The sequence below is a fragment of the Sabethes cyaneus genome, chromosome 2, assembly GCF_943734655.1.
Source record: "Sabethes cyaneus chromosome 2, idSabCyanKW18_F2, whole genome shotgun sequence".
NCBI lineage: Eukaryota > Metazoa > Arthropoda > Insecta > Diptera > Culicidae > Sabethes > Sabethes cyaneus.
In genome coordinates this window covers 243,160,268-243,184,742 of record NC_071354.1, presented here as the reverse complement: position 1 = coordinate 243,184,742, position 24,475 = coordinate 243,160,268, and the positions used below count along the sequence as shown (strand labels likewise).

At 41.8% G+C, this 24,475-nt stretch overlaps 1 protein-coding gene across 6 annotated transcripts in view; it reads right to left on the bottom strand.

Moving 5' to 3' along the window:
- The window catches only part of LOC128737916 (serine/threonine-protein kinase N), a 214,563-nt gene that overhangs the window by 17,046 nt on the left and 173,042 nt on the right, over positions 1–24,475 (bottom strand). For 4 of the 6 annotated variants that reach the window (XM_053832689.1, XM_053832685.1, XM_053832686.1 and 1 more), the window contains 3 exons: positions 4,534–5,518; positions 4,229–4,461; positions 2,882–3,388 (listed from right to left, as the gene is read on the bottom strand). In XM_053832689.1, the coding sequence (XP_053688664.1) occupies positions 2,882–3,388; positions 4,229–4,461; positions 4,534–5,518 (1,725 nt within the window). The remainder of the gene's footprint in view (positions 1–2,881; positions 3,389–4,228; positions 4,462–4,533; positions 5,519–24,475) is intronic. The other 2 variants (XM_053832688.1, XM_053832691.1) reach the window with 2 other exon arrangements.

Sequence of the window (24,475 nt, the reverse complement as noted above, 5' to 3'; positions counted from 1 at the left end):
CTTTTAGGGGGATTAATCAAAATTTAAATTGCACAAGACGATAGAACTTTCAATTTTAAGAAATTCTTCCGAAGGTTCCATAAACTTAAAACCAAGTTTTCCCAGTCAAAATTCTAATGCGCATGTCTTTTTGGCTTTGGGCCATTGTGCGCGCGAGTAACCGAATTACAAAAGTCGGCGCGAGTGTTGAAGGGTTAATATCTTTTGATCGGCAAAACCGATTCTTCTGAAATTTTGCAGATATATTTGTAGCATTAAAATCTCTAATTTGATGCCAAAATAATTCAAACTAGATAAATCATCTTAGATGAAATCGTTATAAATTATTGTAAATTTTAATGTGTTGTATTCAATTGATCATAACTTTCAAATTAAACGTCCAATCAAAAAACAAATCAATAGTGATCTATTAGGTTATGTTAGCTGTCAAATGAGACTAATAGCGTCTAAATCGGTTTAGTCATTTCTAAGAAACAGGCGATAATTATTACCTTGTCAAAACAGGTTTTTTAAGCATAACTTTTAAACTGATTGTTTGTTTTCAATAAAATTTATCCGAAAAATTTAGTGTTAACAAGAGCTTTCATTCGATACCAAGATCGTTGAAATCGGTCATTTGGGTCCGGAGAAAATCGTGTCACGTAATTTTTACTTTTTTACTTATAACTTTTAAACGAAGTGTCGGACCTCGAAACAATTCAATAGTGATATACTAGGCAATAATATCTTTCAAACAAAAGTAATGGCGAACAAATCGGTTCTGCCATCTCCGAGAAATAGGCGATAGAAAAGTTGCGCCCCGCACATACATACACACATACACACACACACACACACAGACATTGCTCAGTTCGTCGAACCCTGTCGATCGGTATATGTGGCTCGGCCCTCCGGGCCTCGGATCAATTTCGTGTTTTTCGACCAATTCCTAAACCTTTGTTATAGTATAACAAAGGTAAAAATATCTTCAAGATGTATGTATGTTCCACCCTAACTTCGGAATGCCTGGACCGTTCTCCACCAAACGTGGCATACATGTTCTTTGACATAAGGAAATCAGCACTGGGGGTTTGAAAAATAGGGGGTGGTCACTCCTTTTACTTGTTTTGAGGGTAGCTCAAAACAAGTAACCGGAGTGAAATTTGTCTTGTATTCGGATTGAGAGCAGTTATGCAAGTGCATCGAAAGATGGAAGCAGCACGATGATGAACACCTGAATGAAGTGCAGGCTAAAGACTAATGTAGTCAACGATCGCTTCCTTTTTTGGCGCAGCCAAGCAACGAAAATGTACCATATCCCGAAGGGCGAAGTTAAAGAAGTTATTCTGCGGTTGAAAAATACCAAGATAGCGGTCAAGCTGGTATGCATCAATCGATTATCAAGATTTGGGATACGGAACGACTACCGGAGGAGTGAAAGGATTGGGCTCTCTCCCCAGCTTCAAGACAGAAAATGGCTAACTCACACACCTGTCCGTCACTAATTGATCTACACCTGAAGTGGCCAGATTTGTAATTGATCATCGTAAAACTTGGATCACTAGAAGACGCATCTTGGAAATGATTTGCTTGCTATTCCCAAGCATCAAGTTTTGGGCTGATCCTCATTAATACGGACAACAAGTTGGCGGTCAAACTATTCTAGGCTATGCTTTACATCTACAACAAAGACAATACGTTAGACTGTGAATATTAGGTGCTTTTCCGAGTTATCCGAGTTCCGAGAGCAGACTTCAGGCTCTTTACCATGCGGCAGACCTTCCAGAAGAGCCGCGAATTCATCGTATTCAAAGTCGTATATGGTAGTGCTGTAAATCGACAAAAGTTATGGAAAATTCTGGATGAAAACGGCTTTCCGGGGAAGCTGATCAGACTAATCATGGCTCCGATGACTAGAATTAAGTGCCGTGTGAGAATTTCGGACCGAAAGTCGTTGTGAGACATGCGGAGAACGATTTTGTAGTGGGTACGATAAATGAGAGGGAGCACCAGGGTATGTGGCAACCAGCCCGAAACCCCCTGAAGCGACCATCAGGCAAGTTAAGTTTGCATGGCGAATGTTTCTGCTGGAAGGAATGTCTGATAACCCTCGTTCCCGTGATTGCATGTAGGCGTCTTTCCTAAGGGTCCACCTAACCCCCTTTGGTCCTTCATCAACAGCATTTTCGTAAAAGTTACTTGGTAAATAAATTTGATTCTGCAATAGATTAATTTGCATTTGATTATAATCCGCTGACGAAATGAAATGATCGAAAAAATATCCAGGGCTGTAACCCTCCCCTCCTTAGAGTTTAGCACTAGTTCTACCAGTGATAAATAAGCTATAATGAAGACGAAGATTTGATAAAGTAAGCTTTTAAGGAACCATTTGATAGTCAAAATGAGCGATTTTCGCTGAATTTCTAATTAAGACACCAATGAATCAGCCGAACAAGTGTTTAATTTTGCCCTTACAGGAATCGGATTGTACAAACAATGATCATGCTGAGATACAACATCTGTATTGCATTCTCTGCGTTCCTCTTCATAATTTCTAGCTACCACCGAAAAACATGCACATGCAGTATTAGTCACGAGTTAGTCATGCATAGTAGATGTGTTTGAGTGTGTGTATCGTAACTACTAGTCCTACATGGTACTGATTACAAATATTATTAGTACTGATCACAATCGGATTAGTGGAAATTAAGTGCCAGAAGAGATAGCGTCAGGAAAACCGAAACCAGACAATATCTAAACCAACGGAACACACACAGCTTCGATGGGAATTTAGGCTCAACACTAAACGATAACAGTTAGAGAGACAGAGGTTGGTTGCTGCTGCTATGTTTTGGCAGGTTTTTTAGGACATATAGTATGTTGATAGGCGCAAGACTCTGACCTCGATTATTTCGTCGTACGTCGCCGCACCACCGCCATCGACGATACAGCAGCCGTCCTCCTCTTCAGCCGTCGCCACCGAGTACGAGTCATACTTCTCGAAGGGAAAATCTACCCGCGGAGCGGGCGACGGTGGCTCCTCTATGATTGGCGTTCCAGTCGTGTAGGAGATGTAGCTATCGCGATTGCCACCTCCGCCACCGCCTCCTCCCATAAGCACTACCGGTGGCATCGAAAGAACCGGCCGCAACAGATCGCCGGAAAGGCTTTTCTGCAACGGCGGTGGGGGAGATTCCGGCAGCGGCGGAGGCGGTACATCGTAGTCATCATCGTCTTCTGCTTCCTGTTCTTCTTCGGCGGAGCGGGTTCGTTGACTGGCAAACTGCGGTGCCATCTCGTCGTACTGCTGCCGCTGCTGTTGTTGTTGTTGAGTCAGCAGAACTTCTTCACTGCTGGGACTATCGTGCTGCTGGTGGAGGAAATCGAATTCTCTCAGGACGTTCTGTAACTGCAAGGGCGCCGTTGGAGGCGGCGTTCGGAGAGATATCGGTTTTTAGGAGGTGTTGAAATGTGATAGAATTCACAGGAACATGCGCGCGTGTTGCGTGTGTGTAGTGTAGAAGACAAGGGCGGAAAAAAGTGTGTAATTTTGTGCTTTTTTTAGTACAGTGTTACCAATTCCGAAAACCAGATCAACGGTTACTAGTTTGTATTATGTCCAAAATAGGCGAGCAGATAGAATTCATTATTTTCTGGGCGGAATTCCGTAAAGTTCTGCAAAAAAGTCAGTCAATGAAAGCTATCTGCTCCGTTGCTTTTTACCTTTCACCAATTAGAAACCACATTTTTTTACAGTTGGATGGACCAATTTAAACTAAATATTAGTTTCCTATGTAACCAAAAAAATAAAAGCAAAAACCGAACACATTCAACAAAAAAAAAACTCTGGACGGGTGGAGAACTTTGGTCGCGTAAATAGTAACCCGCCGCCGCAAGGGGAAACTTATTTTTGTAACTGAAAAGACAATACCAGACAACGGACCAGCAGCAGCGCAGACAGCGGTGCTAATCGGATTTCGACGCAGAATGATTGCGGGAAAAAAAAAGATAAAATTTTCAATTACGCCAAACCGGTGTGCGAAAGAGAGATAAGCATATCGGCACGGCACTTGCGTTAGGAGCGGTTGAGGAGAAACGCGTCGCACAAACCGATAAAAGGATTTAGATCTCCAACAAATGCATGATGGTGTGGTGTGATTGCGGATGTGGTAATGTTTCCTTGATGTTGGTTTACCGTTGCACCGGGTGTGTTTGAGCTCGCATTTAGTTGGCGTTTGAAGATACGTACCTCTTGATCGAGTTTACTGGATCCTGTCGGAGCAGCCGCCACCGGGCTGGTGATGGGTTGTGATGGAGGGGATGGCATTGGAGGTTTCTTCTGGCGGAAGCTCGGAGGTGTACTGATGGATTGGGTTTGCTGAAGCGGTCGCAGCCCAGCGGGCGTTCCAGTCGGCGAAATGAGCTGATTCTGTAACGAATGTGATGAAGGACTTTCGGGGAGAACGGCCACGCCATGGATACCTAGAAAAGGGGAACCCCGGATTAAGCTGGGTTGTGGTCAATTATGGGATGATTGCAGGATCTTGAACTTACCGAGGGGCCTTCCTCCGCCAAGACCAACGGTGTTGAAGTCCGCCGATTCTCCTAGCGTTTCGGCTGGATCGTTTTCCACGACCGGATCAAACGTGACGGAAGCTGAGCTAGGCGTTGATGGCGTTGTGACAATTGGTTGCGTACCAACGGTTCCAGCCGTTGGTGTGTTGGTGTTTCGTTTCAGCAGACGACCCCACGTTGCCACATTGATGTTCATCTGCTTGGCCCGGGGGATGTTCTTAACCTGTTGTTTGTTGAAAATCATTCGCTGGCGTTGCAGCTTTGGCTTGCGCGATATCATCGGATTAAGAAATTTGATTTCGGCGAACAGCAGACCCTGCGGTTCCAGCTGCAGAGCCATCCCGTGCCGGATATCGTCGATGAATTCCTCTAACCGGAGGAATTTCACCGCACATAGCGAACGCCAGTCCCTCCAGTAGATGCCGATCTCGAGCTCGCGCGATCGATCTAGGTCTATTGAGAAGCGCTGATCCCATGCCTGCTGCGAGCAGGGCCTCCACGAGGTCTGACCTACCGTGATGTTGTCTAACTTAATAACAGCCATAATCTCCGACGATGTTTCATCCTTAACACTATAACTCTTGGACGAGCTCCGGCTGGTGACGCCCTTGACGAAGCTCTTCAAATCTCCCGGACTGGAGTTGGAATCCTTGTCACGCCGCGATCGCCCGGGAACGTCCTCCAGCAAATCCTGACAGCCCATCAGCCGAACCTCCAGCTTTCCGGTGACGGCAGCACACCGGCTGAACGACAAACTGTGAGCCGGCTTGCCCTGAGTCGAGCCACGGAACGGATGCAGCGAGGTGTACTGCACCGGCACCGGACTGGAGGCTTGCACATTCTGCAGTTCCGCTTTCAGCTGGATCGCCGCCTGGGAGTCCTGCGGAAGCTCCAACCGGCGCAGCTCTAATGCTTTCCGCAGCAGGTCCAACTTGCGGGACGATTCCGATAGACGGGTTTGAGCCTGTGTTCGGGAAAAATGAAAAAGAGAATATTAGACTTGTTTTTAATCGGAAATTTCGACGAATAAATTTAAATTTGATTGTGGAACATTCTCGAAACTTATCTGAGATAAATTACCTGAAATTGAAGGTTTTATGCTGAAAAACTGTTCTTAATTATCATTAATTTAGTAATTGAAATAAGAGTAAAAAAACTAAAAGAATTCGACTGTGATAATCACTGAATCAACAACACCGTCGTTTATTAACTGCATATATTGAACGGTACCAGCTAGCTTCGCCTGGTTCCGCTCTCGAAATCATAATCTTAAACTGAATAAAACGCTAAAAATGCACGGCCAATAAAAGCATTATTTACAACAGCAGCGTGTGTGGATGGCACCGACTTAGACACCCTTCCGGTTCCTCAGATGATACTGTTTGCGCATGTCGACGATGTTGGCCGGTATTTCGACGGACCGAGCCCTATCATGGGTGTCCCCATCACGCTCCATCATCCATCGGCGGCAGTGTTCGCAGAGACACTCAGGATTGCGAACCGGTCCCATGTGGACGCCCGGTTTTCGTTTTCCCGTTATCAAACTGCCGAAGCGTCTGGCCAGCGCGAGATATTCACTCGTGTAGCCTTCGATCGGTGACCACGCACGGGGTGGAAAGGTTGCCGAATTGCTGACCGTCAGCAGTGCCTGCTGGAACATTCGCTTGGGGCTGCAATCCGCAGTGGACGGTGCTCGATTGCTGCAACTTTTAACCGTTGATGGGCTCGAATCACTGTTTAACGAGTGAACCGATTCATTCGGTCTCGCAGGGTTGTTGTCGAAAACGAAACTGTGATCCGATTCGGACAGATTGTTATCCGATTCACTGTTTTCACGACGCTTCGGGTTGTGAATCTCCAGCAGTTTCCGCTCGACGGAAGGACTCTTCCACGTCTGCTTGCCCCACAAACGTTCCATCTGATTGATCCGGTAGCGATCCTCGCTGTTTTCGTACTCGAAACTGTCCGAGTGGATCACAACCATCCCGCCACTGGTGGTGGCCTGGGCACTAGTGGTTGCTTCCTCAAGATCAGCGAGTGCACTGGACAAGCTGCTCCCCGTGACGTCCCGCTTCGGTGATCGTGAAGAAAAAGCATAATTTGAACTGATATTATCGTCACTCGTGACGTGCTGCAGATACTCGAAGCTGGGAAAACTCCCAATCTCTTTTTGGCCACCCAAAATTTTGTTCAACAGCATTTGTTTTGATTCATGAATTTCCTCCTTTGTGCTGCTTCTTTTAACCGGTTTCCGAGTGTGCGAGGTTGTCCGTCTTAGACTTCCCACGGTTGACAGTGTGCTTTGATCTGAAACCACCAACATATTTATATGAAAAAAATTTTAATCTTAACTTTTTAAATATTCATCTACAAACCGACAGTTTGCTGCTGCTGCTGCTGCAGCCTCCGTCGAGGAACATCATGTTTCGCGGCCCGTTTGTGGCGAACTTTCATTTCCTCCGATTCGTAGATCGTCGGATGGGTTGCGTTCGAGGGAGTTCGCGCGTCCTGGATCGGTGGATCCAGGTGGCTGGTATCGAACCGACTACCGGATGCCGAAGAGGAAACCGATCGAATCGAGGACTCATCCGAACTGGATGATTCCGCGTCCGATCCCGTGCAGTAGACATCGATGTGAACGGTCCGAGGTTTCTTTTTGCCATCCTTCAGGCTCGAACGCTGCGATTGGAGTGTGTTGCTCGGCGAAACGATGTCCGTTGGGGAGGTGGGAGACTTGCGAGTTAGCTGATAGGTTTAAACGAAATTAATGAAGAAAGACTGTTGGGAATTCAATTGATTGAACTAACAGAGTTGTTTTTGTCATCTCGGCGGGACAGGATCGGCGACAGCAGTGCTTCCGCGGCTTTTTTGTGCTGACTCCGTAGCTCTTCTGCGTCCGCTTGTGCCGCTCTTCTAGTGGCGCTTTCGACGTCGCTTGTCTGGCAGCTGACATCCTTAGCATCGACGGCTTTCGGTTCAGTGAAGGGCTAAAAACATTATTTGTTAATACATACTAAAGTACGAGTACCAGATTGGACTTACCTTTTCCGGAAAGCAAGTAAATTTATCTGCCTTCGTCGGAACCGTATTGGTGGAGGCACATTTGTTGACGCTGACGCTAATGGGCTCGTTACCGGCTGGTACCGGGAGTAAATCTGCTGTTAAAACTATACTGCAGGTACTGGTGCATTTGGGAAACAGTTGCGAGTTAACCGAGAGCAGTTGCGGTTTGGCATCTCCCTGTAAGGTGAAGCTTTTCGGTCCCGGCGTGTTTGCCGTGTTCTTGCTGGGGCTCAAGGAACGACTTTTATGCTCGATTGGATTACGATGCGATGGCTGAAGTATGAGCGTGGTCAGTCATGTTATATTATTGAATTTGAAAGACTGGAAGCTTGCGTGCCGAACGAATTACTAACCCATGTACTTATGGAAATGTCCATCACTAACACATGAAATGTATGCAAAGGATATTTTGCAAAACCTGTTTTAAACGCACAATTTAGTATTTTTTAACTGTTTGTTAAAGAAACCTGAAAATTTCCAATTGTAAAAGAAAAAAAAATTGAAACTCTCCATCTGGAGGCGTCTCGCTCGAAAGGTAGGGGGGGGGGGCGATGTAGCGCCCCTTATTATTTGGAGCCGAACTCGGATACCCAAATAGCACACATTTTGCATTTTTAGTTGCAGCAACTCATTTATGACTAAAATTGGTCACATATCGGTTGCCACAACTGGTTTGTAACCAAAAGAAGAAACTTTTGGGGCCTAGTTTGCCGGATCGTGCCACTTCACGGTATGTATAATGACAGAGAAGGGAGTAACAGATTGCCGGTAAATCGAAAGTGGCCGAACCATTAAAATTAAAAATTAGGTCTGCGTACCAAATGCTCTACCACCATCTATGTCACAAGGTGGACTCGTTTGCAGGAAACCTTTTCTTGGCGAACGCCAACACTGCGCTACTGTGTGTTCTTAGAGAAGGGCTCCACAACGAACCAAACACTTCGTTTTTCACAAGATTCTAGGTAAATTTCGAGAATATAACTTGCAGATTCACAATAGGTGGTCTTCGTTAAAAGACTTCAAGGCAACGTATGATTCAGTAAAGTAAAATGAGTTATGTGAAATTATGTTTGGGCATGATTTCTCAACAGCACTGATTAATAAGCGTCAAGATATCGGATGACATATCCAACTGATTCGTGATATTAGACCAGTGATGGCCAAACTGCGGCCCGCGGACCGATTTGAAAGATGGTGGACTTAAGAGAAATTTTTTTGCTGACATAGTAGTCACTCAGTTTAGTTGTAATGACTCGTGCATGTTGTGAATCGGAATGCTTTCCGGTTTAAATCTTGTGGTGATTCCTAGAAAATGGTTTTTGTTGTCGCATATTTTACATTCTGTTATGCACAGGAATGACCAGAGATTATTGCGGCCCGCGGTACGGCGATCAGATTTGGCCCGCACCATGCCTATGCCTGGGCACCACTGTATTAGACGGTTTGTAGTTCTAGTGAAGCAATGGGTTGTCAAACATACTGTTCAACATCGCATAGGAAGGCGCTACTTTTTCTCTGTATGGAGATTATCACTGCAACCGGAATTTTGATCTATTATAATATACTCTAGGTGTTTTTCTATATTCCACGCCTCGTTATTTGCTTTATTTATAACCTAATGTTGATTTAATTACGTGCAACATTTGCCTTAGCCATTATTCGTTTGCCATAGATTGAATACAAGAGCAAACCAAGGGCCCAGTTTCTACTCGAGGCTAGCCGTCTTCGTCGGGAGGTGCCTTGCTCGGAAGCCGGGAGGAAGGGGGGGGGGGAGATGTAGCGCCCCTGATTGTTTGAAGCCAGAACGCGGATAATGTAACGTCGTGAAGAAGGAACAAGCAATCGGTCGTCAGGTCAGCTCAACAGGGTCACGAGAAACGCAAGCACACAGGTCGGTTGCTTCTCGAACAAGCACAAGCGTTTCCGCGTTGGTTGCGTTTCTCAGAAACACGATTGTTTACACCAACCTTAAGTTTCGGTAGCGAATCTTGCGTTACGGAAATTATTTAAGTACAAATCAGTAATTGAAGTTTTTCCATTGCGAACACTTATAGAGTTTTTTAGGACGCACGGGAGACGCCAACATTGTTTAATAAGTTTAGCCGACATTGTTTGATAACTTTTACCTGCTTGTGCACTAGCAAAATTGCAGGGGATTTCAGACTATGAGCTAGGATTTGGCTACTGCCAGAAGAAAGCGATTTTTCATAAAGGAATATTCACGTGGGCACCAAGTTAGGCTAATTTAAGACATTAATTTAACTTGAATAGACGTGACATCTGTGATAAAATCCCTTGTCTTGGTTACAGCAGTCCCTCGAAAAAGCCGGTGGGTGGTGCTGTACGCCCACGACGATTTCATAGTTGTCCATTAATAATCAATAAAGTTAATTTTTGGTACATTAATAGTATCTGGTACAGGTATACCTCGATAGGACGTACACCCGCGCATCGTTTAGCGTACGTACTATCGAATCACAATTTTTAATGTAAAGTATTATTTTTATTATGCTAAATATTGTCTAAAATTTCCAAATTTTAAGATATAATAAAATAAATAAACATCTTGGGAGCGTGTAGGGCGCTATATCTCTACATATTTGCGTTGGTAAGAGGAAATGCTTATCAACTTAGGGACCAATTACTTCACGAAATGGTTTATTGGTTTAACTGTTCCTGGTTTTTGCTGTCAGGTATTGTGACCAGTTAGCAATGTGTGATTATCTACGTCTTTATGAAAATTGCCAACAATTTGAAATGGTTTCGCAATGTTCCTAACTTAATTCTAATGATTATTGAAGCAAATTTTTATTCTCAGTTTTCGTTAATAGTGCTGAGGTGTTCAAATTCGGAATATTTTATTGCAAGGGATCAGCATCGCTTGCTTTCATGTCTCGTTCGTTGCAAAATCTTTGACAACAAAATTTTTCGGAGCCGTGACAATTACCCAGTTTTAAATTCGAGCCAGTAGTTTGGACTTTGGAATAGTAGTTTGCATTGTAATTTACAATAATATTTCACTCAGGTGAAAGGCCGAAGTCGCAGAGCAGCAAATTTTTATATGTAACGGTTTGTAAACGAATTAGAACGCGTGATTTTGATGACCAGTTGGATATCTTTATCTTGATTTTGCGAGAAACCTCATCCTCATCTAACAAGACGGATGCAATATTATTCGCCCACACAGTGGATTCGCGCGGGACTAGTTTATGTTTTGCTTACAGAAATAAATATCCAAGGCATAATATTCATATCATCGAAACGAATTCAGGCCCAAATACGTCGCACACGTTTTCTAGACGACCATTTGTTTACAATGGTGATCGCGAAAAGTTGAGATGAAATGTAATCGCTGACGCGTTGTTTCGTTGGATCATATCATCTACCAAGATGAACCCTGATCTGTACCTTACTAACATAAATCCTATCCCGTGATACTTGTGGAGATGCAGTGGTACCTGCGGTCCCTAGCAACAACAAGTATCGGACTAATATTCTTTCCTTTTTCCATGTAGTACAGCCTTTTGGCCGTGGCCAGCATCGTTATTGGTCAATTTTCAAAGTATTGAATCAGTAAAAATTGCACGAGTATGTCATGCTACTCTCAAGCACTAATTCAATTGGTTCTTTGTGCAATCTAACTGGTTCGACTAATTACGGAGTGCAACTACGGGCATTCTACTTAAGCTAAGCTAATTATAAAATAAACAATTATCTTGGTAAAATTATTTTAGAAAAAACACTACAAATGTTAAAAAATAGTTGAAAAGTAAAGCAAAAGAAATCCAAAAACATTTAGTTTTTTGCAAAATTCTCTCTCAAATTGAAAATTTACATATTTTAATCGAACAAATCTAGGTAAAGATTTGGTACATAGTTGCCAATATAAGCTGAAATGTTCGAGTCTCGGTTAGACGGTGCTGCTAGATAGAGTCAGTAGGATTGTTGCACTAACCCCGAAACAGCCGGCTGCGAAGTCTGCCGATAAAGAAAGGTCAAGTCTTAGAAAGATGTTTAAGCCCAAGACTATGCTTTATGGAACCAAAATTGGTCATGAAAATCGCCATAAGAGTACAATAAAACTCACATTGTTGCTTGGGTAGTATCTGCAAGCAAACGAATATAACATTGCCTGCTGTTCCCCCCCCCGCATTTGGAAAGATTGTGAATCACAGAAAAGGTTTATTTTCTGAGCAAAAATCTGGAAAATCAGAATGCTAAGACAACTGTTATTTAGAACGTATATTTGATTAATTTACTATTTAGGAAATGTTTTTAATTTTAAAATAATGGTTTTTACATAACAGAAATAACTGATATTATTCAAAAATTTAGAATTATTGAATACGTTTTTGCTTGTATTGACTCATAAATATTCATAAAAAATTTTCTGCTTTATATAGAAAATAAAAAAAAATATCATTGCTGGAAAATGTTCGTACTGTCGAGGCAAAATGTACGTATTATTTCTACGTACTATGACCTGTATAACCTAGTCAACTACCAAAGATCAACTTTATTGGTTAATGGACAGCTGAGATATCGCGGTCGTCGTACAGCACCACCCATCCCCCCTTATTCGGGGGACTGCTGTATTTAAAGAAACATTGACTTCATGTGGTGACAGCGGTGGGAACCGAATGCGCGCCATATCTGGTGCATTAATGCATCTGGCGACACAATTTAAATGATAGAACGAGATAAGCTGTGAGAGAAAGAGACGGATGCTGGCTATTAACAGAGCCTTCATTGGATTGCGTAACATACTTATGGCTCAAAGTTTGCATAGACTCGCGCTTCTCAAGACACTAGACGGTATCGCTCTACGACCACGGATCATGAGGAGCTCCAGCGTTACAGAGCATATTCTGTAACCATTTTTTTTCATCAAATTTTTGGAAAATAGCTTGAAAAATCTATCTTTATAGGGGCTTTATAGCCGCAAGTTTATCGAGTTTACTTTAATAAGTTTCGAGGTCATTTGAGATTGAAGTGGCTTTCACCAGTGGCTTAGGGACCTGAGTAGAGATGCCAATACCGGGGGGTATTTTGAAAACCGGTTTTTCGGTATTGATAAATGCAATACCGGTAAAACCGGTAAAAGTTAACATTTGAAAACTGCATTTAAAAATTATATGATTTGAAGAGAATTTTTCCCTAATCAATGGTACTCAATTTTTTTAATTGCACTAGTTCATTAAACTAATAATATTTAACAATGCGAAGAGCATTTACCGTGTCATCTTTTAAACGAGAACAAATTTTAATGAAAATCTTCCGGAGGCAGAGAATCTTCATTCGGTGTTCGCAGAGAAAGAAAGAACAATTCCTAGTGGTAAATTAGAAATGAGTCTTGAAGCCTTGAAGAATATTACAAAGTCATCCCGAATAGTGCGGTTAATTATAAAACGAATAAATTTAAATATACGAGCTCTCTCTGAAATTCTACCGATATAGTAACTCGAACAGCAGTTGTGCGGTACCTGAAAGGTGTTCCAAGAGTAGTTTTAGAGTATGTAGTTCGTAAAGTTTGCAATTTTTCCGGTACAGCAATTCGACAGCAGCAGACTGGTTCTAGCACTGCGACAAAATCTTCTTTCTTCATGAATTCGTCATCGCATAAGTGAAGCATATCGTTGCTTCTCAGATCGGACAGAAACGATCTAAGCGATGATTGAAGCCCCCAGAATTGTAACCGCCAACAGGTTATTCTAACTGAACATAAAGTTATTTCTATTCCAGTTTGTCCTAGCAACCGAAAGAATTTCTTTTGCGTGTTGTGCTCTTACATTTCTCTAGAGTTAACAGAGTATTTTCACTGAAGATTTTCTGAACAGCTTAACTGATATCGCACATTTCTTCTATTACGCAATATTCTTAATTATTTGGCGCATACAAGCAAGAAATCGAACCTACTTTGCTCTTCGCAAAACGCTACGATCAAGAAGCATACGCCGCCGTACGAAGCAGACAATGTACAAAACCCTTATTTAACCGGTAGTTCTTTACGGACTTGAAGCTGTGACATCGCTCACGGTGGAAATACGCGCCCTTGTTGTGTTTGACCGGAAGATGCTACAGATGATATTTGGTGGAGTACAAACTGAAAGCAGAGGGTGGCAGAGGCGCAGAAATCACGAACTAAAGGCATTGCTCGGGGGATTTATCGTACAGCTGACGAAAGTCGGTAGGCTACGGTGGGATAGACACGTCGAAGATGCCGGAAGACAGTTCTCTTCAACGACCCCATCGGCACCAGGAACAGAGGGGCTTAACGTGCAAGATGGCTCGGTCAAATTTGCGACTTCTGAAACAAATAAGAAATTGGCGACGAGTAGCCCATGGGGTGGAACGAGTTGAATGGAGACGACTGCTTGAAAAACACGATGAGGCACTCTGATTCTATGTTGGTAGCGGTGAGGTATTTCGGGATGTTCCCTTTGGAAGAACTACACAATTAAGTTATTATTTGTAGAACCTTCAATCATGAAACTAAGTTTACCCCATGCTTCGAAAGTTTTACCAGCGATTCAGGCTTCTTGAGGTATTATTTGATCATGCAAAAAAAAATACCGAAAATACCGGTTTTTGATTGTGGAAAAACCAGTAATTCGGTATTGGAAAATAGCCCGGTAATACCGGTAAAACCGGTTTCGGTAAAACCGGTATAGCATCCCTAGACCTGAGGGATTAACCATTCTTCATACAGAAATCTGTATTACTCTGATGAAGCGTCTTTGATAGTGCAAAAGTCCCTCCCGGTCAGAGGAACGTAATGAAGACTTACCAGGGACGGCTACAATTGGAGATAGCACTGGCGTGACTATAGCTTAATGGCGATTATAGCAAAAATAAATGCAGTGCAGCATACAGCAAACACCCGGACGATATCACAATAGATCAACTGTACTGGTCGCAGGAATGAGTCCACACAGGAATAAAATGTCTTGGTGGCCAAGTTACAAAAAGGCTTCAAAAAACTCTCCTCAACTGTGCACATTAAATTTTTTCTTGCAACTTCTCCTCAAACTGAGGCCATTGCAAGAACATTTTTCTTGGAAAATATCACTGCTATTTTTGAGTTTGGCGCTACCCAGCGAATCAAATAGTTGGCTTGTGAAAGAATTAAATTGCAAATACACCATGAGAAAACTCTAACAAATGACGGTTAACATGTCGCTATTACAATTAGAGTAAGGAGGGGCAAAAGTGCGATTCTTGATTTATCGGTGCAGATTCCGAGTAAATTGACTACATTGGCATGGATGGATGACTACTTTGACAGCTTGAATCTAACGTCAACTTTAGTTGTTTACAAAACATAGCTGCTGAGTTACGTGCAAATGTTATTTTAGGGCGGTTTAGATGTAATTTTTCGTTATACGGCAAATACGATATCAGCAGGAGGATATTACTTTTTGCAAATTTGTAGCAGCGTTTTACATCATTCACATATCTCTTTTGAAAATGCGGTGAGAGGAGTTTACAAAATATATCTCGCTTTTCCATAATTTGACAAAACCCCGGCAAGCGCCTATGGGGGAAAAAGTGCGATTCACAGACGGGGTAAAAGTGCGAATCATGGACGAGGCAAAAATGCATAGGTAATTATATACAGTTTTAGGCACTATATTACAGAAACTGAGTGCTCTACAGATATTGGATGAAGGAAAACACTGTCTATACCAGCTGGTGTAACAAGAAAAAAACGTTTGGTAAAGTTTCGATCTGACGGAGGCTGCAGCACGCCAGCGGAAAATAGGAAAGGTGCAAATTTAGAATATTTCTTACCGAAACCGATCGCAGATTGAAGATATTATGGTTTTGTTAGCTACTGCTGTGCTAATTTCATGGATTCGAACTTCGTACTTTTGCCCCGCAAGTGGGGTAAAAGTGCGATTCGGCAGCTAATCAGAAAAATAAAGAATTTGTTTTGCATAACATTATTATCCTAGATGATCTATAGTTGAATGTGAAGATATTGAATTATTGCATCGATATAAAACATATTTTATTGTTGTGCTTACAACAATTGAAAATTGATGACAACTTAAGACATCGCACTTATGCCCCGCCCTACTCTAGCGCAGTGAAACCACCGTATAATTGATTTTTCCGAATTTGAACCTTGAAATATCCTAAACAATCTCATTGCAAGTGGAACAAAGAAATATTTGTGCATCGTCGGCAGAAAGGGTCATTTCCGCTTAAGTAGTGCCTATATTCTTTCTTTATATTGAATACAATGAATACCAACAATGAAGTCTCTTAACAGGCAAGTTTATAAGGTGGTACTGGTGTGAAGTGCGTAATGAAGCCAAAGAGTAATTCTCGCTGAAACGGGGCCACTACCGACACGAGATCTTCAAATATTGGAACTTTTGTACTTAATTGGTTGAAAATGGTTAAAAAATAAGATTTACACTTTTAATACCTCGAAATAGTGGACCCCTCGTTCGCCAAGGGACCTAGCAGTTTCAAAAAAAGTTGAATTTTGAGCAAACCTTGAGATCTATATGATGTGATATTTCATAAATTTGCTATAAAACAACTAACAAATGGCCCGGTTCTGTAAGGCAGAAGAATAGGGCTTTCAAATGAAGTAAAATTTTTTTGGCGGCCATCTTGGATTTGGTCACCATATTGATTTTATCAAAAAATCGCCGTTTTCACCATGAGCCCCCCAACCGATTTTCATTTTAAGGCCTCCATTGAAAAACTGAGAAAAAGTGCTAGAAGAAACATTCATAAAATTAGGTGTGCAATGTCATTAACTGAACTAAACAACCAGTTATTTGTAGCAAGGTTCACAATTTTCATATAATTATTGTGTTATTTCCACAATTTGCTACGAAACAAACTACAAACGACACAGTTTTGGAGAGATCTTGGAGAGATAGGGCTTATAAACGAAGTGAAAAAAAAAATTGGCGGTTATCTTATTTTATCAAAAAATCGTCGTTTTCGCTTAAAATGAAAATCGGTTGGGGGGCTCATGGTGAAAATGCTAAAAGAATAGTGCTAAAAGAATGAAGTGCGGATTACAGAAAAATACACCAGGACTATATCACAATAGGTCAAAATGCTGGTCACAGTGACGTCCAACTACTGCACTCTATAGACAGGAACGAATGGATAAATTTTACTGCGTGATTAAAAATAGAAATAAGAATCCCGGTTTTTACGTCAGTTTAGAAACAAAAACCCAATGAAAAATTCGATAAGATTAAAGATCAATCGAACACTCGAGTAACATCGTCCTGAACTTCATATAAAATGGCCAAATCGAGTGTCACTACTGTAATAAACTGTTCAGCGAACGTTCGTCGAAAGTCGGGAAGCCGCCTGGATTGGGAAGACCGTGCCGAAAGCGATAAAAAAGAGTGACCAACGCTTTCATGCGAAAGCCCAACCTCTCTTCCCGAGAGGCCGCAAACGAGCTGGCAGTGTCATCTACAACCGGGCATCGTGCTACGGCCAAAACATCATGCAGTACACGACAATGGTCCGGACCGGACAAAGTCTGATTGTGTGACGATGGTCGACGATTCCGACGAATCTAGGGTAGGGGTTTTATGCGGAATTCGGAAGGAGAAAGGTGCCATACATCTTTAACCGTATCAAAGTGTCGAAATTGGCTGGGAAATATCTGGTTAGGCAGCCTTGAAAAACGACATTTTCATTGGAATCGCTATCCGTGATCAGAAAATTTACGTGAATAAGTGTCCGGAAAAAGCAAAACAATAATTGTTCCGTGCTGTTTTGGCCGGATTTGGCATTTGCCAACATGTCAGAGCTCCGTCCAATCGAGAAATATTGGACCGTCGTCAAGCGGAATCGGTAGATCCAAAAAAGTGTAGTTTCATAAAAAAATTTAAATGTATTTAAGCAAAATTTAGAGAGATTTCAGTAGCAGGGTAAAATGTTTTCGTTCGACTTCGATTTTCCAATAGCAGTATTTTTGACACTAATCCAAATAAAAAAAATCTTTTTTGAAAACTTTCTTTGAGATAGATAAGTTTTTCTGACGAAGAAGTTACAGAATTATTGCACATGTAATATTTGGCAAAATGATATCTAAGTGATTCTCCGTGCTCAGATCAATCGCGGAGTACAACTATAATGTACGTGGTCATTCAAAGCTATAATCATGCTCTATTCAGACCCTATTAATTTTTATGCTTTGAAAACACTCCTTATATATGCCTTTTTATGATATGTTATTAAAACTTTGTATTTTATTATCGCATTCAAACCATGTAACTAAATGTCACAACTTTTTATGCCACTTTATGGCCGAATGACTATATTACGGGTGCAATGACATCCGATATCGAGCAAACAGCGATAGGTATCAGTCACATGTAGTAAATCATCGCCACTCACTTGCCGAACTGTTTCTGCCCGAAAAATTCGGCAGCAGCGAAAAACAGCCGTTGGAAAATTCACAAACAAAAAAGTATTTCTTTTGTCCCGCCATTGCTAAGCAAAAAAATAAAATAAAATCATATGTTAAACCACGCAAGAATTTGTTGTGGTTTATTTTTAATCCAACGTCTAACTTTTTCGAAGCAGGCATATTTTCAGCTTAGCAATTAGTTTCAGGCGAAATCCAGTACTAATTACAGGGTCATTTCGTTCGTTCGGCACCACGCCTCACCCCAGCCAGCAGCCGACCAGCCAGACCAGCTGGTCGGATCGTCCCGCTTCACGACGAAACAGACACTGACACTTACCTGGCCAGACGCCGCCGATTCAGTGGCGTTAAAAATAGTACCGCCCTGTTTGAATATCACGGTGCCAGTGGCATCGGCAGTTGGAAGGTCTGCAGCAGCAGCAGTAGTGGCAGTCGGTAAATTATTACTACCGGTAGTAACGATTCCATCGAAACCATGAGGTGAGTCGGCGTTGGTACTAAATTTATACACCACCTTCAGGGGCGGTTTTTGGCTGACGTTGATGCCGCCAGCTGGAACTGAGTCACCTGTATTCTCGGCATTGACAGACTCGCTGGCTGGTGTCCCGGAATCTTCCTTGTCCGCACACGCGTTCGAACTGCCCTGATGGGAAAGGGTCAACTGCGCGTGCACCGTCCACTCGGCGGTGATTTCCGGAGCCAGCTGTTTCGAACCCTGAATACCACCACCGGAGTTGCTTGCCATATTTCCTGTCCTTTACGGTTATCAACCGACTAAGCAGAGCATCGTTTTCACTTTAGTTCACACACCAAAAAACAATTTCTTCACAGCATCTCACCAAGAAAAATCACCGGCGTAGGTCGACGTGGCGATGCAGAAAGAAGCCGCCTGCCTTTCAGATGATGCTGTAAAGCACAGAGAATTTGTCAAGGTTTCGCACTAAATAGGTCACACACTGCACACACTGATTCGCTGCTGGTCGTCGAAGCTAGCATCGGCGAAGGTGTTGAATGAAAAGTGCACAGCGGATGAGATCACTCACAACAATACGATAGGTACGTAACACTATGTAATAGCTTGTTGGTGCACTTTGTAGAATTCGTCAACAGGTCAGGTCAGACAGGACCTCGATTTCCTGCTCTCGTCGCTGCAATTAGAATTACAATCCGTTACACCGCTCTCGCTATTGTACGACGGACACTTGTGTACTGATTCCTAGGAGCAACGGCAGGCTAATGGCCTGCTTCCTTTCGGTGTGGTTCCGCGTTGTATTTTTTTTTGTTTTTCTCGACGGCAAGGAGAAGGTTAGTACGAGTGGACTATGCGGGCGGAGGTTGGCTGGTAACACGCACGACGCAAGTACTATTTTTCTTTCAATTTAACCATACTTCTCTCGTTGTTATGCTTTTAAATAGAGACGCCGCAGCACTGCAAAGATCATCGCGCTAGGTTATATATATAGCCGCCGTATAGCAGCAGTCTGCTGCTGCTGCTAGTCGAGAATCAATGAAAATTGCCGCCTCGCTGCTGCGTTTTCGAGGGACCACCAGAGACCAGAGGCAGCAGAGTTGTGAACCGTTACGGATTAAAACGTATGCCACACGGGAATGTTATTTGTTTAACATCGGTTCTTAATGGTTGGATGGGTAATAAACACATTTTGCAATTAATTGGGAGTTTTTTTTAAATCAATCTGCTGAACATCTTCGCCTCGTCAGTTAAATGTGGAATGCCACTTTTGTTCGAGCGACTGGAATTTGCCGCGCGCGATCGAAGGGAGCAAATGTTTAGTTTTATTTTGTTATTTTTTCTCGAAGAAGAGGTCAAATGTAAGCACTACCCAAGGTCCTACGTTTCAAATCATATTTTGGCTTAGGTTTAAGTCCATGACTATTTATACAACTGATTTAATTCCAATTTTAAGCTACGATTCAAAGACCAATTTGAAGTAAAACATCAAGTCCAATTCCAAGTTTCATTTCTGGTGCGATTTCAAGTAAAATTATAAATTCTATTTCAAGTTTCATTCCAACTTCCGCTTCAACTGCAATTTGAAATCCAGACTTCAATTAGATCAACTCCCCCTACTATAAAGCTGAGCCTGCCGTGTTGGGAATCAAAACATCATTGTTCATGCGCAGAAATAACCGACAAAAACGATGAGCGATAAACCAGTTATTCTCTACCTATAGAACAAACATACGTATAGCCACCAGAATGTATCACGATAACAAAATATTAGGACAAACGAATGTCCCTTCACACCAGCAAGCAGGACAACTTTCGATGAGAATATATTTTGATACACACTCGCTCTCACAGGCGCTTGTTGTTGGTGATGCAGGTATACAACAAAATATGTCTTTACCGCCAGTCGGCTGGTTAAAGACAATACTTTATCAGCAACTTGAACAAAAGGGATAAACAGCAAAAACCTTAAGAAAAAGACTACCTAACACTGCCGCTGCTGATACAGCGTAACATGATTAGGATTGCTTTTGTTGCGTACAATACGTATTGCATACAGCAGTGTGTCTTTTTCGCAGGCAACAACGTAGTTGTCATGAAACATCTGTATCCATGATAAACAACCACGACAACTTGTCCTTGTTCTAACTTCCATGCAACAGTGACAAATTTTCATCATACATCATCGCAATATTTTGAAGTAGCCACAATATCTTTGTTTCTTGTGCGTTCGTGATTTTTGATTCCCTGCTAATAAGTAAATGAACAGCGGTCACGTTTAGTTCTGAATGTGGGTATATATTAGAATACTTTTGTTCACTTCTGGTGGCATTCGGGGTAAAAATTACCAAATGTGATGGTTGTTTTGTTTAGAAAGTGCCTTCATTCTGAATAAGGTCAGCTACGGGGATCTCTGATAATTGATAGTTCCAAATTAATCGGACACTTGAATATCCTTAATTCTTACAAAAATCCCCCATCCCTCTTTATATAAAGTAGGCGGCTAGAAATTTACTGTTTCTAAAGGAGTCTGAATATCCGGTTGGATATCGAAGAAAAATCTTACAATTTATTTAATTAATGATTATAAATATTAGTTGACACAAAAATTCTTTGTTCATTCTGGTGATGCTCCCATTTAAGTCAAGTAAGATTTCTGCTAGTGTTGATCGAAGTGTTCTAGAATGTATAGTCATCTCAATAAGCAAGGAAATTCGGGTAAAGTTAACTAGGGAGTCTCATCGCTAACATGGTTGGTCATTTGGCCGTATTACGCAATTGTGAACATGTAACTATGCAGGCCGCAGCCTGGGACAGCGGGGCGCTTGATAGCGGTTGATTTTTAGAATTTAAAGACGAGCTCCCGTTATACTACGCTCTAGGCGTTTGGTCTCGAAAGTCGGGAGGCGGGTGCGACTCTATGGTATAAAGCTTTTGTCGACTACCGCGAACGCCCTGGTTGTGCTGCGGTCAATTTAATTTGTAGACCTATCTTGGGATAGTGCATAAATGCCCGGGGGATAGAAGATGAACATTGTTTAATATTTAATATTTAATATTTATTACCATTAATTCATCTGACCACAACGTCTACATGAATAAAACATTACTTTACAACTAACTATAGTACATTTAATCTTCGTAATCGGCGTCTAAAACTATCACTAGAACAATGAAAATCAAAAAGACTGTACACACGATTAAACAAGCAACACATAGCTCTAATTGGCTCATTTTGGCCGTACTCGGTTCGTCGGAAGTCCAGGCGAAGAAATTGTATGTCTCGAAGCGCACGTGGTGTGGCATTAAAATTGATTTGAGCGAGGATGTTTGGAGAGTCCAATTCGCCCACTAAAACTTTCCTGATGAACAGAACTCTTTCAGTTTTTCTCCTATTGTCGAGTGTTTCAATGTTGAGTAAGTTGCAGCGGTCTTGATACGGCGGTAGCACTAAAGGATTTCGCCAGGGCAAAAATCTCAAAGCATACCGTAAGAATTTGGCTTGTACTGCTTCTAACCTGGAGGACCATATTCCAGTGTAGGGGCTCCAAACTACAGCAGCTTACTCTAGGATAGAACGCACAATAGAGAAGTACAGGGCACGTAAACAATATGGATCTCTAAATTCTTTAGATATCCTAAATATAAAGCCCAAATTTTGATTGGCTTTAGATATTATATATGAGTAGTGTTCCCGAAAACCGAGGCTCGTATCAAGAAGCACTCCCAAGTCTTTGATTACATAAACCCTGTCCAGTACTTCGTTGCTGATGCGGTAGTTTCATATAATGGGTTCTTTCTTGCGACTAAAAGAGATTACCGAACACTTGCGTACGCTAATGGAAAGCTCATTCTTTAGACACCAGTCCGCAAAAATGTCGATTAGTTTTTGTAGTTCACAGCAGTCTTTAGTAGATTTTACCGGCACAAACATTTTAAGATCATCAGCGTACACCAATCTGGATCCTCGTGGAAGTACAGCACACACGTCGTTAAAGAATAAGGAAAACAATAGCGGTCCGAGATTGCTTCCTTGTGGAACGCCAAAATGATTACAAAATTCGTTAGAGGACACATCAACTAGTTTTACTGAGAGGCGACGGTTAACCAGGTATGACTTTAACCAGTTTACAAAATTTGATGCCGCACCCATATGTTCTATTTTGGCTAAAAGCAGGTTGTGATCCACACGGTCGAAGGCAGCTTTCAGATCCGTATATACTGTGTCGATTTGAATACCATTTTCAAGGTTTCGTATGCAGTACGATGTAAACTCCACCAGATTAGTGATAGTAGATCGCCCAGGGTAGAACCCATGCTGATCACAGGAAATGTGTCGCTTAGCTTCGTACATTAGTTGCTTACTCACAAGAATCTCAAGTAGTTTAGAGCCACTGGTCAAAGAGGTAATTCCACGGTAGTTGGTCACGTCGCCACGATCTCCCTTTTTATATACCGGGAATAAGATGGACTCCTTCCAAACATCTGGAAACGTCGATTGCGATATAGACTGATTACAGATAGCAGTGAGAGGTGCACAGAGAGCATCACAACATTTCTTGAAAATAATAGGCGGAATACCATCTGGTCCAGGTTGCCACGATGATTTTAATTTGTATATCGCACTTTTAATATCTGTCTGGGAAAACGTAAGGATCCGCATTTCTAGAATACCTTCTTGAACATTTAGAAGAGCTTCGTTGATTTGTTGTGCGGGAATAATTCCATTTTTGAATACACTGGCAAAGTGTTTGGCAAATAATTCGCAAATATCACTCGTAGAGCTTGCTACATCAGTACCATTCGACATTACCGATGGTAGACTTTCCAACCTTTGTTCCAAAGGTCGAGCCCTGATAAGTTAATAACCACTGATGGTCCGGGTTTTGTCGTCCTATTGGCTCATTCGTGGTTGTATGTGTTGAAAAATTAATAGCGGATGCGTGGTTGAGGACAACCGGTGCTAGGCGGGGTATTATTTTAGGTCCTATTTTAAGTCCAACCTTATTCATGAAATTTAATGAATTTTGATACTTATAATGCTGGTCTGGCTATCCAAATACCTTTATGGCCATATCGGGCCCCACGGGAGCCTATTCCGAGAACCAATCATTTCTTTCAAAGCAATAAAAAATTACCTTCAGGAGCAATTTCATGAATTTTGCTATTCATAATAATACAGTTGGATTTCGAATTTGGCATGGTTCGATTTTAACATGCCTCGATTTTGGCAACAAAAGTATCCGTTTTTGGCAACATAAGACATTTCTCTTCGAAAAATATGCTTAAATATCAATTAGTTTCCGGATACATGCTTTAAATGACGAAAAAATGATGCCCTGAGTATGTTCATGAAAAAAAGTTATGTGGTTTCGAACAATATTTTTATTGCCGTAGGACTACGTCTTACCGCAGGGTGTCAATAACTTATTTGCATCGGACGGATAGCTCTTGTCGGACTTTTCAAACATAAAATGGTTGCAATCGGTTATTAATGATATTTAGTCAACTTCTAAAGCATTTACATTAAATTTTTTCATATCGAAAAAGGGTCTCGATTTTGGCACGGTTTCGATTTTGGCAACATAGGCGACACGCATTTGTTGCCAAAATCGAAACCCAACTGTACTATTATTATATCCAAAAACATAAAAAATACTTCACTTCCGGAACACTTATCCGGAATCCCCGATTTACGAGTACCAGATGAATTGATTACGGATCTTTTATCACCACAGTAGAAGCGGATATGTTCCCGAATCTTTGGGTGCAAAACGACTCTAAATCGATCAAAAATGACCAAAGTTACACGAGCACCAAAGTTTTGTGGGCACCCGGGTACCCTTGTCGAACTCTTAAGAGTGTTTTTTTGTCGAACGCATAATGTCAATTAACCGTTTGTAGAAAAATTTCCTTTTAAATCACCAGCAAAACAGTGAACAGTGACTCACTATCAGCCCTGAAATTATTTT